This window comes from Coregonus clupeaformis, chromosome 20 (genome assembly GCF_020615455.1).
Source record: "Coregonus clupeaformis isolate EN_2021a chromosome 20, ASM2061545v1, whole genome shotgun sequence".
Classification (NCBI taxonomy): Eukaryota; Metazoa; Chordata; class Actinopteri; order Salmoniformes; family Salmonidae; genus Coregonus; species Coregonus clupeaformis.
In genome coordinates, this window is record NC_059211.1 from 40,150,986 (window position 1) to 40,167,076 (window position 16,091).

General features: G+C 44.2%; 3 protein-coding genes across 6 annotated transcripts; 2 read left to right on the plus strand and 1 right to left on the minus strand.

Annotated features, from left to right (window-relative positions):
• Nucleotides 1–1,417: 1,417 nt before the first annotated feature.
• Nucleotides 1,418–6,141, plus strand: LOC121533388 (replication factor C subunit 4). 2 transcript variants are annotated; one of them, XM_041839289.2, is made up of 11 exons: nucleotides 1,418–2,050; nucleotides 2,275–2,389; nucleotides 2,603–2,681; nucleotides 2,787–2,866; nucleotides 2,993–3,112; nucleotides 3,300–3,443; nucleotides 3,609–3,729; nucleotides 3,827–3,952; nucleotides 5,508–5,588; nucleotides 5,710–5,827; nucleotides 5,934–6,026. In XM_041839289.2, the coding sequence occupies exons 2-11, from the start codon at nucleotides 2,283–2,285 to the stop codon at nucleotides 5,939–5,941; spliced, it is 984 nt and encodes a 327-aa protein (XP_041695223.2). In that variant the 5' UTR covers nucleotides 1,418–2,050; nucleotides 2,275–2,282; the 3' UTR covers nucleotides 5,942–6,026. The 2 variants fall into 2 exon arrangements, with proteins under 2 accessions (XP_041695223.2, XP_041695222.2); XM_041839288.2 differs by having other exon boundaries at nucleotides 1,420–2,050; nucleotides 5,710–5,823; nucleotides 5,934–6,141.
• A 1,634-nt stretch (nucleotides 6,142–7,775) lies between these two features.
• Nucleotides 7,776–10,363, minus strand: LOC121533390 (putative nuclease HARBI1). The gene is made up of 2 exons (XM_041839294.1): nucleotides 10,271–10,363; nucleotides 7,776–9,130 (listed from the first exon to the last, which is right to left on the minus strand). The coding sequence occupies exon 2, from the start codon at nucleotides 8,882–8,884 to the stop codon at nucleotides 7,919–7,921; it is 966 nt and encodes a 321-aa protein (XP_041695228.1). The 5' UTR covers nucleotides 8,885–9,130; nucleotides 10,271–10,363; the 3' UTR covers nucleotides 7,776–7,918.
• Nucleotides 9,860–14,101, plus strand: LOC121533389 (fizzy-related protein homolog). Of its 3 annotated transcripts, none has more exons than XM_041839290.2 (14): nucleotides 9,860–10,058; nucleotides 10,343–10,436; nucleotides 10,644–10,772; nucleotides 10,892–10,955; nucleotides 11,051–11,181; nucleotides 11,278–11,357; nucleotides 11,455–11,638; nucleotides 11,736–11,801; nucleotides 11,921–12,023; nucleotides 12,143–12,327; nucleotides 12,467–12,700; nucleotides 12,784–12,888; nucleotides 13,003–13,095; nucleotides 13,209–14,101. In XM_041839290.2, exons 2-14 carry the CDS (start codon nucleotides 10,368–10,370, stop codon nucleotides 13,248–13,250), a joined length of 1,485 nt encoding a protein of 494 aa, XP_041695224.1. In that variant the 5' UTR covers nucleotides 9,860–10,058; nucleotides 10,343–10,367; the 3' UTR covers nucleotides 13,251–14,101. The 3 variants fall into 3 exon arrangements, with proteins under 3 accessions (XP_041695224.1, XP_041695226.1, XP_041695227.1); XM_041839292.2 differs by having other exon boundaries at nucleotides 9,860–10,004; XM_041839293.2 differs by having other exon boundaries at nucleotides 9,860–10,004; nucleotides 10,349–10,436.
• Nucleotides 14,102–16,091: the final 1,990 nt, after the last annotated feature.

A 16,091-nucleotide genomic window follows, 5' to 3' on the forward strand; every position in this document is an offset into this window, starting at 1 on the left:
TGGCCCTATATTTTCAAAGTAGCTTCCCCAACACTGGCTGTATTAATACACATAGTATTAATAGTGTAATGTCATGAAAGAAAGCATTATTCAATACAATAAGGTCAACCCATACCTCTACTATTCTGTCCCAGATTTTGATGAAACAAACTTGCAAGCCAAGGGCATTATCATCTTACCACACGTCGTTGCCCTTGGGACCGTGGCGATTGCCTAGGAGACGATCATCGAGCAGCCGCCCCATAGACATCTGCGCCCCTAATGTCACTCCCATAGAAATGGTCACTCCATTACCCAGGGGAAAATGTCACTCCCATAGAAATAGAAATGGTCACTCCATTACCCCAGGGGACAATCATACATAACGGACAGCTGGTCGTGACTGGTGATGAGACATACAATATAAAAATGTATAAGGGATAATCAACGAGGGACTATGCGTTCAATGGAAAATAATGCTAATGCCGTGAAAGATGTGTTCCATGACGCTATAGCTGAGTTGAACTGACCTTCCAAGGAGTTGCGTTATTTTCCAGAGAAAGCATTGAGCCCCGAGTTGATTATCCCATTTATAGCATGGCTATAATTCAACACATTTGCCACTAGAAATGTGTTCATTAATTTGCCAGTAGAAATTTGTTCAACATCCACTGAAGTAGCTAGCAAGTTTACTAGATAGCTACAATAGTTGCTGTGGTAACCAAACAAACAGACTTGCTAGTTTAGCTAACCAAACTATCAGTCCTAGCTTGCTATGATGAAAATCGAATTCAACAATGTACATGTAAGTATGAACTATAGCCACATTCTACCGTGCCGATATACCTTTTGTTATTTAAGCAATAAGGCCCGAGGTGTGGTATATGGCCAATATACCAGGCTAAGTGCTGTTCTTATGCACTATGCAATGTGGAGTGCCTGGATACAGCCCTTAGCAGTGGTATATCACAACCCCCCGAGGTGCCTTATTGCTATTATAAACGGCTTACCAACGTAATTAAGGCAGTAAAAATACATGTTTGTCATACCAGTGACAAACATACCAGTGTAGCTCAGCTGGTAGAGCACGGCGCTTGTAACGCCAAGGTAGTGGGTTCGATCCCCGGGACCACCCATACACAAAAAAAAATGTATGGACGCATGACTGTAAGTCGCTTTGGATAAAAGCGTCTGCTAAATGGCATATTATTATTATTATATACCATGGCTGTCAGCCAATCAGCATTCAGGGCTCGAACCACACAATAATAATAATAATATGCCATTTAGCAGACGCTTTTATCCAAAGGAGTGCATACATTTATTATTTTTTTTGTGTATGGGGTGGTCCCGGGGATCGAACCGTTACAAGCGCCATGCTCTACCAGCTGAGCTACAGAGGACCACACACATTTTAAAAAGGGAAATAATGCACACTCTAGAATGCCCTTCAAGCCAATAAGAAACTAGTATTCAACAATGCCATGGTTTAATTTTACTTATTTCCCCACTATGTTATTTTACATACATCATTCGACAGTAGCACAACAGGAACTACCCGCCCTAGATGAGGAGACGGAGGAAGAGAGGAAGCCGCATGCCTATTGAAACGCTACCGTCGCTCAACTCTCTGATTGGAGGAAAAAGATCATCGTAGGCGGAAGAAGGCGTCACATCTTCTCCATCAGGGCGGGTTGTCACTAGTTACCACAGCCACAAAGTCAACTTTGGCTATATTGTAAAAATACATGAAAATAAAACATTGCTTTTTGTTCTTAATGTAAGGTTAGGGTTAGGCATAAGGTTAGCAGTGCGGTTAAGGTTATGGTTACGTTTAGGGTTCGATTTTAAATCAGATTTTAAGAAGATACATTTTAGAAATAGGCGGGGCTTAAACATAATTCCAATTTTGTGGCTATGGCAACTACTGACGACCGTCAGGGCGGGAAATCTACCACACATATCAACAGCTAACACATTCCGAATGTCAACGCATTTTATCTAGCTACAGATAACAAATTATTTAAAACGGTGTAAGTTAACTGTAAAGTCTGGTTTCAATCAACTTTGGGTAAGTTCATTCTTATTACTAAAGCTATATAGCTAGCTACTGAGCACTGTTGCTACTTGCTAACTGTTCTGGGAGCTAGCTAACTGGTGGTTGTTATTGTTTAGCCAGCTAGCTAGCTTGTCAAAGAAAGAGGTGAACGTCACCCTCTTTTTGACACTCAAAACAGTCAAGTATGGCTCAGTGACTAATGGGTAGTGGTCTGTTTTCTAAATACTATTTTCCAGGGAGAGCCATGCAGGCGTTTTTGAAAGGAACATCAACTCAAGGCATCAGACCTCTGAAAGAGAAAGGTACCAGTGGAGAGAAGAAGCAGAAGTCTGTCCCCTGGGTAGAGAAATAGTAAGTAAAATTTCTCAGTGGCAGTAATATAAGCCCTTGTGAATCTTCATTCATAGAATGTAAATGCGGACACACAAAGAACAGAAATGCTATTCGGTAGCTGCAGGCAAATATCTTGGTGATAATTAAAGTGGCTTAATATGTTTAGTCAGTAAGAATACCCTGCATTCATTTGATCAACTACACTGAAAACCATTGTTTGGCTGTTTACAGTAGACCAAAATGTATGGAAGAGGTGGCATTTCAAGAGGAGGTGGTTGCTGTGCTGAAGAAGACTATAGAGGGTGCTGATGTAAGTAGCCTCTTCAATTCCATGAGAGTAGTGACTTCTCATATGTTTAGGGTAAATGCTGTCTGCCTGGGGTTCTGTTTGAATATTACATGATTTCTGTTGCAGCTCCCCAATCTGCTGTTCTATGGACCACCTGGAACAGGAAAGACCTCCACCATCCTGGCTGCAGCCAGGGAACTGTATGGGTGAGAGTGACTCACCAGCTTTCCAGATTACTGCATTCCAACTCCCAATTGATGCAGATCTGTGTTCGTGGGTTTCAGTGCTTGTGTACACCACAGTCAGTGTTCCGTTTCCGTTCCTTTCCACAGGCCAGAGCTGTACCGACAGAGAGTGCTGGAGCTGAACGCCTCTGATGAGAGAGGGATTCAGGTGGTGAGAGAGAAAGTCAAGAGATTTGCCCAGCTGACTGTAGCAGGCCACCGCACTGAGCAAGTAGCAGTTTCCTTAACCTTCATTACATTCACATACCCCCCAAACACACACGTAGCAAGCTCAATCTAAACAACAAATCAGATCATATAATACATGTACTTTCCTTACCCCCTATAACAGTCAGCATATTGTTAATGTTAAATTAGGATATTAAAGCCTCTTTCCATTCCTTACCTCTGACAGTGGGAAACAATGCCCACCCTTTAAGATCATCATCCTGGATGAGGCTGACTCAATGACCAATGCTGCTCAGGCTGCTCTCAGACGCACCATGGAGAAGGAGTCCCGGACCACCCGCTTCTGTCTCATCTGCAACTACGTCAGCAGGTCAATTGGGCTTCGTATTCCAAGAGGCACTCTAGAATATTAAATCTATACGTTTTTTGTTTATTTTGCATAACATTAAACTCTTTGAGACACTTTACAACATGCTGTAATAAATGTTACATCTGTAGCTAAACCAACTTAAATTGACTGTGATTTTATTTTCAGGATTATTGAGCCCTTGACATCCAGATGCTCCAAATTCCGCTTCAAACCTCTAGCCAATCAGGTCCAAGAAGAGCGCCTGCTGGAAATCTGTGACAAGGAGAATCTCAAGTACTCAAAGGAGGTAATGATTGCAAACTGGCAACTGTACACACTGTATCATCATCATTTTACTTAAATGAATCATCTTCCAATTATCCTTAAATTCCATTTTCCTGCAGGGAATTGCAGCGTTGGTGAAGGTTTCAGAAGGGGATCTTAGAAAAGCCATAACCTTTCTTCAAAGTGCTGCACGGCTGAACACAGATAATGAGATCACAGAGAGTGCGGTCATAGAGATAGCAGGGGTGAGTGCTTTTACTAACTCAGCAAAAAAAGAAACGTCCCTTTTTCAGTACCCTGTCTTTCAAAGATAATTCGTAAAAATCCAAATAACTTCACATTGTAAAGGGTTTAAGCACTGTCCCATGCTTGTTCAATGCACCATAAACAATTAATGAACATGCACCTGTGGAACGGTCGTTAAGACACTAACAGCTTACAGACGGTAGGCAATTAAGGTCACAGTTATGAAAACTTAGGACACTAAAGAGGACTTTCTACTGACTCTGAAAAACACCAAAAGAAAGATGCACAGGGTCCCTGCTCATCTGCGTGAACGTGCCTTAGGCATGCTGCAAGGAGGCATGAGGACTGCAGATGTGGCCAGGGAAATAAATTACAATGTCCGTACTGTGAGACACCTAAGACCGCGCTACAGGGAGACAGGACGGACAGCTGATCGTCCTCGCAGTGGCAGACCACGTGTAACAACACCTGCACAGGATCGGTACATCTGAACATCACACCTGCGGGACAGGTACAGGATGGCAACAACAACTGCCCGAGTTACACCAGGAACGCACAATCCCTCCATCAGTGCTCAGACTGTCCGCAATAGGCTGAGAGAGGCTGGACTGAGGCAACAACGTCGCCTATGGGCACAAACCCACCGTCGCTGGACCAGACAGGACTGGAAAAAAGTGCTCTTCACTGACGAGTCGCAGTTTTGTCTCACCAGGGGTGATGGTCGGATTCGTGTTTATCGTCGAAGGAATGAGCGTTACACCGAGGCCTGTACTCTGGAGCGGGATCGATTTGGAGGTGGAGGGTCCGTCATGGTCTGGGGCGTTGTGTCACAGCATCATCGGACTGAGCTTGTTGTCATTGCTGGCAATCTCAACGCTGTGCGTTACAGGGAAGACATCCTCCTCCCTCATGTGGTACCCTTCCTGCAGGCTCATCCTGACATGACCCTCCAGCATGACAATGCCACCAGCCATACTGCTAATTCTGTGCGTGATTTCCTGCAAGACAGGAATGTCAGTGTTCTGCCATGGCCAGTTTAGAGCCCAGATCTCAATCCCATTGAGCACGTCTGGGACCTGTTGGATCGGAGGGTGAGGGCTAGGGCCATTCCCCCCAGAAATGTCCAGGAACTTGCAGGTGCCTTGGTGAAAGAGTGGGGTAACATCTCACAGCAAGAACTGGCAAATCTGGTGCAGTCCATGAGGAGGAGATGCACTGCAGTACTTAATGCAACTGGTGGCCAAACCAGATACTGTTACTTTTGATTTTGCCCCCCCCCTTGTTCAGGGACACATTATTCAATTTCTGTTAGTCACATGTCTGTGGAACTTGTTCAGTTTATGTATCAGGTGTTGAATCTTATGTTCATACAAATATTTACAGGTTAAGTTTGCTTTCAATAAATGCAGTTGACAGTGAGAGGACGTTTCTTTTTTTGCTGAGTTTATATTTCACTCAACATCAGTAATAGTTGCCTTTTTTATGCACTGTGCAGTCTAGTCAAAAGAGAGGTATCCAACTTTGCTGACACCTATGCTCACTTTCCTCTTTAAGGTTGTTCCTCCCAAGATGATCGACAATTTGCTCAAAATCTGTTACAAGGGCACATTTGAAAAACTAGAGATTGCTGTTCGGGTATGTACATTCACTTTATATTGCTGCTTCATTACATAGGGATCGAAAATCTCACTCCATGGCACTTTTAATGTAGCAGCTTTCTATCAGACTAATCACCAGGCCATTCTGCCACTTACAGAACATGGTAGATGAGGGCTATGCTGCCACACAGATCATCAACCAGCTACACGAAGCCATCATAGAGGAAGAGTTGAATGACAAGCAGAAGTCTGCCATCACGGAAAAGATGGCAGTAGGTGTTTCAAAATGGCTTAACTTGCATCAATGTGACAATCTTGTCATTACGTTATTGAAAAAATATCTACAGTAGTAGTGACATTGATTTGTCTCCCTCTTTTTCAGGTGGTTGACAAGTGTTTAGTGGATGGTGCAGATGAGTACCTGCAGATGCTGAGTCTGTGTTCTGTGATCATGCAGCAAGCCACCCTGAGTAACTGACCCCACAACCTCACCTCATGGACCATTCCTCTTCATATACATCTGGACCAACTGCTTTTTCTACACATTTTTGTAGGCTGACTCCATTAAAATGTTAATTGTTTCCTGTAAACACTGTCTGTCAATCAGTGCTGTTCAAGTCATACTTCAGGGGTCAGTTTTATAGAAAATTTGTTTTTATATTTATCATCTGGGCTTTGAGTCAGTTAGGAAACAAACAAGTAACCATATATTTTTGTATATACACTGCTCAAAAAAATAAATGGAACACTTAAACAACACAATGTAACTCCAAGTCAATCACACAATCAAACTGTCCACTTAGGAAGCAACACTGATTGACAATACATTTCACATGCTGTTGTGCAAATGGAATAGACAACAGGTGGAAATTATAGGCAATTAGCAAGACACCCCCAATAAAGGAGTGGTTCTGCAGGTGGTGACCACAGACCACTTCTCAGTTCCTATGCTTCCTGGCTGATGTTTTGGTCACTTTTGAATGCTGGCGGTGCTTTCACTCTAGTGGTAGCATGAGACAGAGTCTACAACCCACACAAGTGGCTCAGGTAGTGCAGCTCATCCAGGATGGCACATCAATGCGAGCTGTGTCTGTCAGCGTAGTGTCCAGAGCATGGAGGCGCTACCATTAGACAGGCCAGTACATCAGGAGACGTGGAGGAGGCCGTAGGAGGGCAACAACCCAGCAGCAGGACCGCTACCTCCGCCTTTGTGCAAGGAGGAGCACTGCCAGAGCCCTGCAAAATGACCTCCAGCAGGCCACAAATGTGCATGTGTCTGCTCAAACGGTCAGAAACAGACTCCATGAGGGTGGTATGAGGGCCCGACGTCCACAGGTGGGGGTTGTGCTTACAGCCCAACACCGTGCAGGACGTTTGGCATTTGCCAGAGAACACCAAGATTGGCAAATTCGCCACTGGCGCCCTGTGCTCTTCACAGATGAAAGCAGGTTCACACTGAGCACATGTGACAGACGTGACAGAGTCTGGAGACGCCGTGGAGAACGTTCTGCTGCCTGCAACATCCTCCAGCATGACCGGTTTGGCGGTGGGTCAGTCATGGTGTGGGGTGGCATTTCTTTGGGGGGCCGCACAGCCCTCCATGTGCTCGCCAGAGGTAGCCTGACTGCCATTAGGTACCGAGATGAGATCCTCAGACCCCTTGTGAGACCATATGCTGGTGCGGTTGGCCCTGGGTTCGTCCTAATGCAAGACAATGCTAGACCTCATGTGGCTGGAGTGTGTCAGCAGTTCCTGCAAGAGGAAGGCATTGATGCTATGGACTGGCCCGCCCGTCCCCAGACCTGAATCCAATTGAGCCCATCTGGGACATCATGTCTCGCTCCATCCACCAACGCCACGTTGCACCACAGACTGTCCAGGAGTTGGCGGATGCTTTAGTCCAGGTCTGGGAGGAGATCCCTCAGGAGACCATCCGCCACCTCATCAGGAGCATGCCCAGGCGTTGTAGGGAGGTCATACAGGCACGTGGAGGCCACACACACTACTGAGCCTCATTTTGACTTGTTTTAAGGACATTACATCAAAGTTGGATCAGCCTGTAGTGTGGTTTTCCACTTTAATTTTGAGTGTGACTCCAAATCCAGACCTCCATGGGTTGATAAATTTGATTTCCATTGATAATTTGTGTGTGATTTTGTTGTCAGCACATTCAACTATGTAAAGAAAAAAGTATTTAATAAGATTATTTCATTCATTCAGATCTAGGATGTGTTATTTTAGTGTTCCCTTTATTTTTTTCAGCAGTGTATATATATTTTTTAAAGCTATGTATGCTTCATTGCAGACATGCACATACATAATATACATCATATATACATCACTTTTTAATGCAAGAGATCAACATTGTCAGTCTAGTGTAGTTAATATGTTGACTGCTTCAGCACACTCCGAGAGTGTGACAGGGCGAGAGTCTGCCCGGTCTGTATGTGTACTGCCCTGCTTCTGCGATTCTGGTAGCTGATGGAGGTAGTCACATAGTAAAGACCTCACCGCCTCGCCATTGGAGTCATCCAGACATGCAGGAGCTAGGTCGCACGGCTGGGAAAGGCTTTGGCTCGTCTCTTCAAGCCACTTCTCCATAAAGGGATCATTATTCATCTCGCACATATTATGTAGAATGCAGCATGCCTGAGTCATCACAGGGATCAGGGCAGCATTGCTGTTGTTGCGCTTTAAGCACTGCCAGCGGGCTTTCAGGCGACGAAAGGTACCCTCAATAGGGGTCCGTGCATGGCTCAGCTGAGTATTAAATGTATGTTGCTGAGGTGTTAGTTGAGGTGACTCTGGATAACATTTGAGCAGCCAGCTCTGCAAAGGGAAGGCTGCATCACCCAACAGCACATAGCCAAGAGGTTGGCCCATGAGTTTGTGAAGTGTCTTTGGTGACAGTCCCCCTTCTCTCGCCAACATCCATAGTTCAGAGCCCTGCAGTATGGTTGCATCATCAGTGCTGCCTGGAAAGCCTACACGGACGTCCCAGAATTGACCATGTCCATTCACAACTCCCTGCAACACCGTGGAGGGCCATCCTTTGCTGTTCCAGCCATCACTGGTTTGGCTTTGAGATTTCACAGAAACGTGAAGGGAATCAATGACACCCACACAATGAGGGAAACCCCACTGTGTGTTGAACGCAGCAGCAATTTCCTCCAGCTCCTGTTCACTTGGCTGATGAATGAAGAGTGGCTTCAGCACTGTCACAATGATATTGCATATGTCTCGTACACATTTGATTACTGTGGTGCTGCTCGTGCCAAGTAGGTCACCGATAGAGAGATAGTCCAAGTTGGTGGCCAACCGTAATATAACCATTGCCACACGTTTCTCCAGGGAGACATGACAGGTAGGGTCTTTTACTTCAGGTCTGAGCTTGTCACAGAGTTGGTCAAATGTGTCCTTGCTCAGATGGAATGTGTTGAGCCAGTCTTGAGGCTGGAACTCCGTAGTCACAACCCTCTCCCACCAGTCTGATTTAGGCTCTGCAGGTGAGTAATGTCTCGTGGGTGAGGGTCTTAAGGGTGAGGATGGTGTTGAAGGTGAGCTTGGTGGTGGCTGAAACTAGAAAATGTATAGCAGTTATAGATATTTCAATTACCACTTTTTACTCATTGAAAAACTGTTAAAGTTGGGATGTTTGAATCACCTAGGCTATTTTATTATCTTTGAAATACTGCATGTGTTCTCTTGATACACACACTTTACTTTATGTCAGGTTGATTCCACATCAAATTGTTACTTACTGTATGTGCAAGCCTCTTCATTTTTTTGAGGATATACATTCTATGTCTGATATGCCGTTGGATTTCCATCTGTTTATCCATGATGGCTTTCCTAATCTTTTCTCTACGCCTCATGGACAGATACAAAAGCCTCGACCGCCGTTCCACAACAGCTTTCTTCATAGAACTCTCCATGGCTCTTTGTGTCGAATCTAGCTACAGCTGCATTAAAATGGAAACATGCATACAGCTAGCTGCTATGTTTTCAAGCTCACCTTGAGCTAGATAAGCAGAGCCATGTATTAAGATAAATAACGTTACATGGCTCTGGTTATCAGTATTTTTGGCGAAACTCTATGCTTGCTAGCTAACCTGTGTATACTGTTAGCAAAGGAAATAGCTAACTAGCTACGTTAACTGTAACGTTGGTTAGATAACTAACAACATAGCTTATGTGCGTTTTCAGAATTCACAAACGAACGTTAGCTAGTTGCAGCCTTCTTCTCCAGTGGCAACAACGTGTGACTTCAGTGTTTTGATTTGAACAGCTTAGCTACGTAAGCATTTCCCACAATGCATTGCAATTTTGTCAATAACATTTTATGCTAGCCAGCTAACTAACTAGCACACAGAGCTATCACCTAGCTTTTACTTCATTCATTCTACATTATTGCTCTTCAGTTGCTCGTGAAGAAGAGAACAAGTATACTGCTGTATCCTGACACCTGCACTCGATTTAAAAACATTACTTCAGTGCCCAAGGCAATGTGTGTGGTATTTGATAGCTTAGCAGAGTTAGCTTAGATTGGTTAGCTTAGCTTGCTAACGTTACCTAGCAGCTGGGGATGCGCCCTGTCTACTCTTCCGGACTTTAGTGAAGTTAGCTAGCTATCTGTAGATTAGTGACATGTCATCGACGTAGACTGAACCCTCGGTTCTTTGGTGGTGTTGTTTCTGTTAACTTGGTAAAATGTTTTACCTGGTATGCAAAGTGCAGAGGATCAGTGCCAGCAGTAGACTTCTCTTTTAACTGTGTGACTTTCCAATCAAGATCCAGCCAGCGAGGCACTACCACTATGGACCAAGAGTATCAGCGTCGCCTGCTTCGCCAGATCAACATTCAGAACGAAAACACCAGCCCCATTGTGAGTCCTCATTCTCACACAACTCTCGTTTTTATTTCATTACTGGGAACATTTCTGAAGTGGTATTAAAGGAAAGGTGTGTCTCAGCTAACCAAAGTGGTGCAAAGATGACCATACTAATAGGATAACAATGTTATTTAAAAAGGGCACTGGCACTTGTTGGTTCTCCATTTACCAGTCATGATTCATCATGTTGTCATTGTACAGAAGGTGACAGAGGTGATGCGCAACCTGACGCTGAACAAGTCCCCAATGTCCTCTCCCAGTAAGCATGGTGACAGGTTCATCCCGTCCCGTGCAGGGGCCAACTGGAGCATCAACTTCCACAGGATCAATGTATATGTCACTTAAACCTCTTTAATACCCTATGAATTATGATGCATTACCTCACTATAGCTTAATTTGACACATTTAGTCAGCTCATGGAGAAATGTTTATGTGATCTGTGTTTTTAGGAGAATGAGAAATCACCAACTCAGAATAGAAAAACAAAGGATGCGACATCTGATAGCAGCAAAGGTAAGTAACGTGACAAACTATGCCACATCAGAGGAAATTACTAACATTTAAGAACGACCTACATAGTAGTTAATGTAACTGGGGTTCTGTATTAGTGGATGGGCTGGCCTACTCTGCTTTGCTGAAAAATGAGCTGCTCGGAGCAGGCATCGACAAAGTTCAGGACCCCCAGACAGAGGACAGACGGTTGCAGCCCTCCATGCCGGAAAATAGGAGTCTCTTCAGTGTAAGAATGTTTTCCCTACAGAATCTAATTTATTTCCAAGCTACATGGAGTTATTCTGGAGCAAGGTCTGACCCAAATCTTTACCTTTATGTGCAGTACTCTCTCAGTGCTAAGAGCACAACAGATGAGGACAATGGCATCTCTCCCTACTCATTGTCACCTGTCAGTAGCAAAAGGTAAATTAATAAGTTGTTATCTCTGTAAAGATGCAGGGTGGTTACTGTTAACTTCAAATCAATGTTTTTTCATTTGGTTTGTTTTCTTTCTGTGCAGTCAGAAATTGCTACGGTCACCCAGGAAGCAGACTCGTAAAATCTCAAAGATCCCATTCAAGGTCTTGGATGCTCCAGAACTACAGGATGACTTCTACCTCAACCTTGTGGACTGGTCTGCTTTAAATGTGCTGAGCGTTGGCTTAGGTACATGCGTCTATCTCTGGAGTGCCTGCACCAGCCAGGTATTGCTTGTCTGACTAATACATGTGCATATTATTTAATTACACATGGTGTTCATTTCTATACAAACACTCAGAGAGCATTGATTTGTTTTTCCAGGTGACTCGTCTGTGTGACTTATCAGTGGAGGGAAATTCTGTTACGTCCGTGGGCTGGTCAGAGAGAGTGAGTTCAACTCCATATAATCTGCCGTTTGTAAATACCACCATAACACTTTTTACTTGCTCTAGGTGTTTTTTGTGTGTGTGATTTGCTGACTCCAATGCTGTGCGTTTCTGATTCAGGGTAATCATGTGGCGGTGGGGACTCACAAAGGCTACGTACAGATCTGGGATGCAGCAGCTGGCAAAAAGCTCTTTACACTAGAGGGTCACACTGCTAGAGTTGGTGAGCACTAAGGGAAAAAACACCCTTATGTGGAACTTCCCAATTATAGATGTAGCATACTGGTTGTTCATTTCATCGATCTCTTTCCCCTCACCATTCCAATGTCTGATCTTCCATAGGTGCACTTGCATGGAACGCAGACCAGTTGTCATCAGGTAGTCGAGACCGTATGATCCTGCAGAGGGACATTCGCACACCACCTCTCCAGTCTGAACGCCGGTTGCAGGGTCACCGGCAGGAAGTGTGTGGTCTGAAGTGGAGTACAGACCACCAGCTGCTTGCCTCTGGGGGCAACGACAATAAGGTATAATAGCATATATCATGACTCTGTGTCCAGATCCCTCAGATATGGCTTTTAACATAGTTAGATTAGCCAAGTTTACAACATAACAACCTCACCAACCATGCATGTCTGTTCTGGTTATGGCCTGCATTTCTCTCAGCTGCTTGTGTGGAACCACTCCAGTACGGCACCAGTGCAGCAGTACATGGATCACCTAGCTGCAGTCAAAGCCATCGCCTGGTCCCCCCACCAGCACGGGCTGCTGGCGTCTGGGGGAGGAACGGCTGACCGCTGCATTCGCTTCTGGAACACGCTCACTGCACAGCCACTGCAGTGCATGGACACAGGCTCGCAGGTCTGCAACCTGGCATGGTCGAAACATGCCAATGAACTGGTACGTACCACTCAGTGTTGTGATGGTGATCCTATAACGTTATTTAAACCTTGATGGTCTGATGGCACTTTCCCTTTCTATAGGTCAGCACACATGGTTACTCTCAGAATCAGATCCTGGTGTGGAAATATCCTGCACTCACTCAAGTAGCCAAGCTTACCGGACACTCGTACAGGGTGCTCTACCTGGTAAGTAACATTCAGCTAGACAAACATGTAGCATGAGTGGTCTTCTCGTCAGTCTTGTTTTAATGTTCCTAACCTCCTAATGTTCTGATATTGTCTATCCCCTGCACTATGTAGGCAATGTCTCCTGATGGTGAGGCCATCGTCACAGGGGCTGGTGATGAAACGCTACGCTTCTGGAATCTCTTCAGTAAAACACGGTCAACAAAGGTACTAAAGCGGAGTTGATTTTTCAAATCTGATCTTAAAATTATAGTATATGTCTATATTTTACTTTCTTGTTGTCCTGTGATTTAAGTTACATTTTTTCCTCTTTTATTCAGGAATCTGTGTCAGTTTTAAACCTCTTTACCAGGATAAGATAACGGCAACGCAGGAATAGACTTTAATGATGGAGTGCCTTGAATTCATCACAACATTCATCAACACAATGCAAAATAATGACCCAACATGGACACGACATCTTGTCATGGAAGAGGAAAGAACTGTTTTACTTTATTAATACTTTGCTCAGAAAGAAGTGAAACTGGACCATTTTCAGATAGAAAATAATTAGTCCTCAATGTTTTTATTAGATTGTTGTTCTATTCATGTACACTTCAATTTACAGTTATGCTTTTTCTGTTGGCTTTTTTGTATTCCATGTCTATGTTGAAAGTATGTGTTAAAGGAGCCTTAAAGTACAATGTAGAGAAATTGATCTACAATTTGAGTTGGTGTTATACTCAGGTCTTATTTTTTTGCCATTTGAAATGATATATTTGAATGTTATATAGACTGGGGCAAGTTGTATAATGTAATGGGACAATCATGGCAATCCATGGCAGTTGTTTTAAGAAAAACATTTAACTTTTGGAATGAAAAAATTGCCATTAAATGTGTCAACGCACTACATTGAATATAGTAGGGTGGAGTAAACAAAACAGTAAAATGTGAAGTGGGCAGTTAAATTGCTCGAACTCTAGAACAAGATATAACAAGAGTATTGCAAAAGAAATGTCTGGTGTTTTCCTTTCCACACACAGGTGCTCATACATTACATTTTCTGTGATTTTTAAATACACTGAACAAAAATATAAACGCAACAATTTCAAAGACTTTACTGAGTTACAGTTCATAAGGCAATAAGTTAATTTAAATAAATGCATTATTCCCTAATCTATGGATTTCACATGACTGTGAATAAAGAATTGCATCTGTTGGTGACCGATACCTTTTTTTAAAAAGAGAGTGGCGTGGGTCAGAAAACCAGTCAGTATCTGGTGTGACCATTTGCCTCGCAGCGCGACATCTCTTTCGCATAGAGTTGATCAGACTGTTGATTGTGGTCCCACTCTTCAATGGCTGTGCGAAGTTGCTGGATATTGGCGGGAACTGGAACACGCTGTCGTACACGTCGATCCAGAGCAGCCCAAACATGCTAAATGGGTGGGACATTTTCAGCTTCCAGGAATTGTGTACAGATCCTTGCGACATGGGGATATGCATTATCATGTTGAAACATGAGGTGATGGTGGCGGATGAATGGCACGGCAATGGCCCTCAGGGTATCGCTGTGCATTCAAGTTGCCATCGATAAAATGCACTTGTGTTCGTTGTCCATAGCTTATGCCTGCCCATACTAAAACCCAGCTGCCACCATGAGGTTGTCTGTTTACATCAGCAAACTGCTCGTCCACACGATGCCATACACGCCATCTGCCCCGTACAGTTGAAACCAGGATTCATATGTGAAGAGCACACTTCTCCAGCATTCCAGTGGCCATCGAAGGTGAGCATTTGCCCACTGAAGTCGGTTACGACGACGATCTGCAGTCAGGTCAAGACCCTGGTGAAGACGACGAGCACGCAGATGAGCTTCCCTGAGACGGTTTCTGACATTTTGTGCAGAAATTCTTCGGTTCTACAAACCCACCGTTGCATCAGCTGTCCGGGTGGCTCATCTCAGACCATCCCGCAGGTGAAGAAGTCGGATGTGGAGGTCCTGGCCTGGTTACACGTGGGCTGCGGTTGTGAGGCCGGGTTGGACATACTGCCAAATTCTTTCAAATGACGTTGGTAGAGAAATTAACATGCAATTCTCTGCCAACAGCTCTGGTGGACATTCCTGCAGTCAGCATGCCAATTGCATACTCCTTCTAAACTTGAGACATCTGTGGCGTTGTGTGACATAACTGCACATTTTAGAGTGGCCTTGTATTGTCCCCAGCACAAGGTGCACCTGTGTAATGATCATGCTGTTTAATCAGCTTCTTGATATGCCACACCTGTCAGGTGAAGGGATTATCTTGGCAAAGGAGAAACACTCACCAACAGGGATGTAAATACGTTTTTGCACAACATTTGAGAGAAATAAGCTTTTTATGCTTATGGAAAATGTCTGGTATCTTTTATATCAGCTTATGAAACATGGGACCAACACTTTACATGTTGTGTTTATATTTTTGTTTAGTATACTTTTGAAATGTGCATCTGTCTTCATGGGCCAATCTAAACAACCTCTGGTTTTGGCCTATTGATTATTATTAGCCGCCGAAATTGTCGCAACCCCTATTACTAGCCTGTTCAACCTCTCTTTCGTAACGTCTGAGATCCCCAGAGATTGGAAAGCTGCCGCGGTCATCCCCCTCTTCAAAGGGGGTGACACTCTAGATCCAAACTGTTACAGACCTATATCCATCCTGCCCTGCCTTTTGAACGTTTTTGAAAGCCAAGTTAACAAACAGATCACCGACCATTTCGAATCCCACCGTACCTTCTCCGCTATGCAATCCGGTTTCCGAGCTGGTCATGGGTGCACCTCAGCCATGCTCAAGGTCCTAAACGATATTATAACCGCGATCGATAATAGACAGTATTGTGCAGCCGTCTTCATCGACCTGGCCAAGGCTTTCGACTCTGTCAACCACTGCATTCTTATTGGCAGACTAAATAGCCTTGGTTTCTCAAATGACTGCCTCGCCTGGTTCACCAACTACTTCTCAGATAGAGTTCAATGTGTCAAATCGAAGGGCCTGTTGTCTGGACCTATGGCAGTCTCTATTGGGGTGCCACAGGGTTCAATTCTTGGGCCGACTCTTTTCTCTGTGTATATCAATGATGTCGCTCTTGCTGCTGGTGACTCAGATCCACCTCTACGCAGACGACACCATATTGTATACATCTGGCCCTTCATTGGACACTGTTAACAAACCTCCAAACGAGCT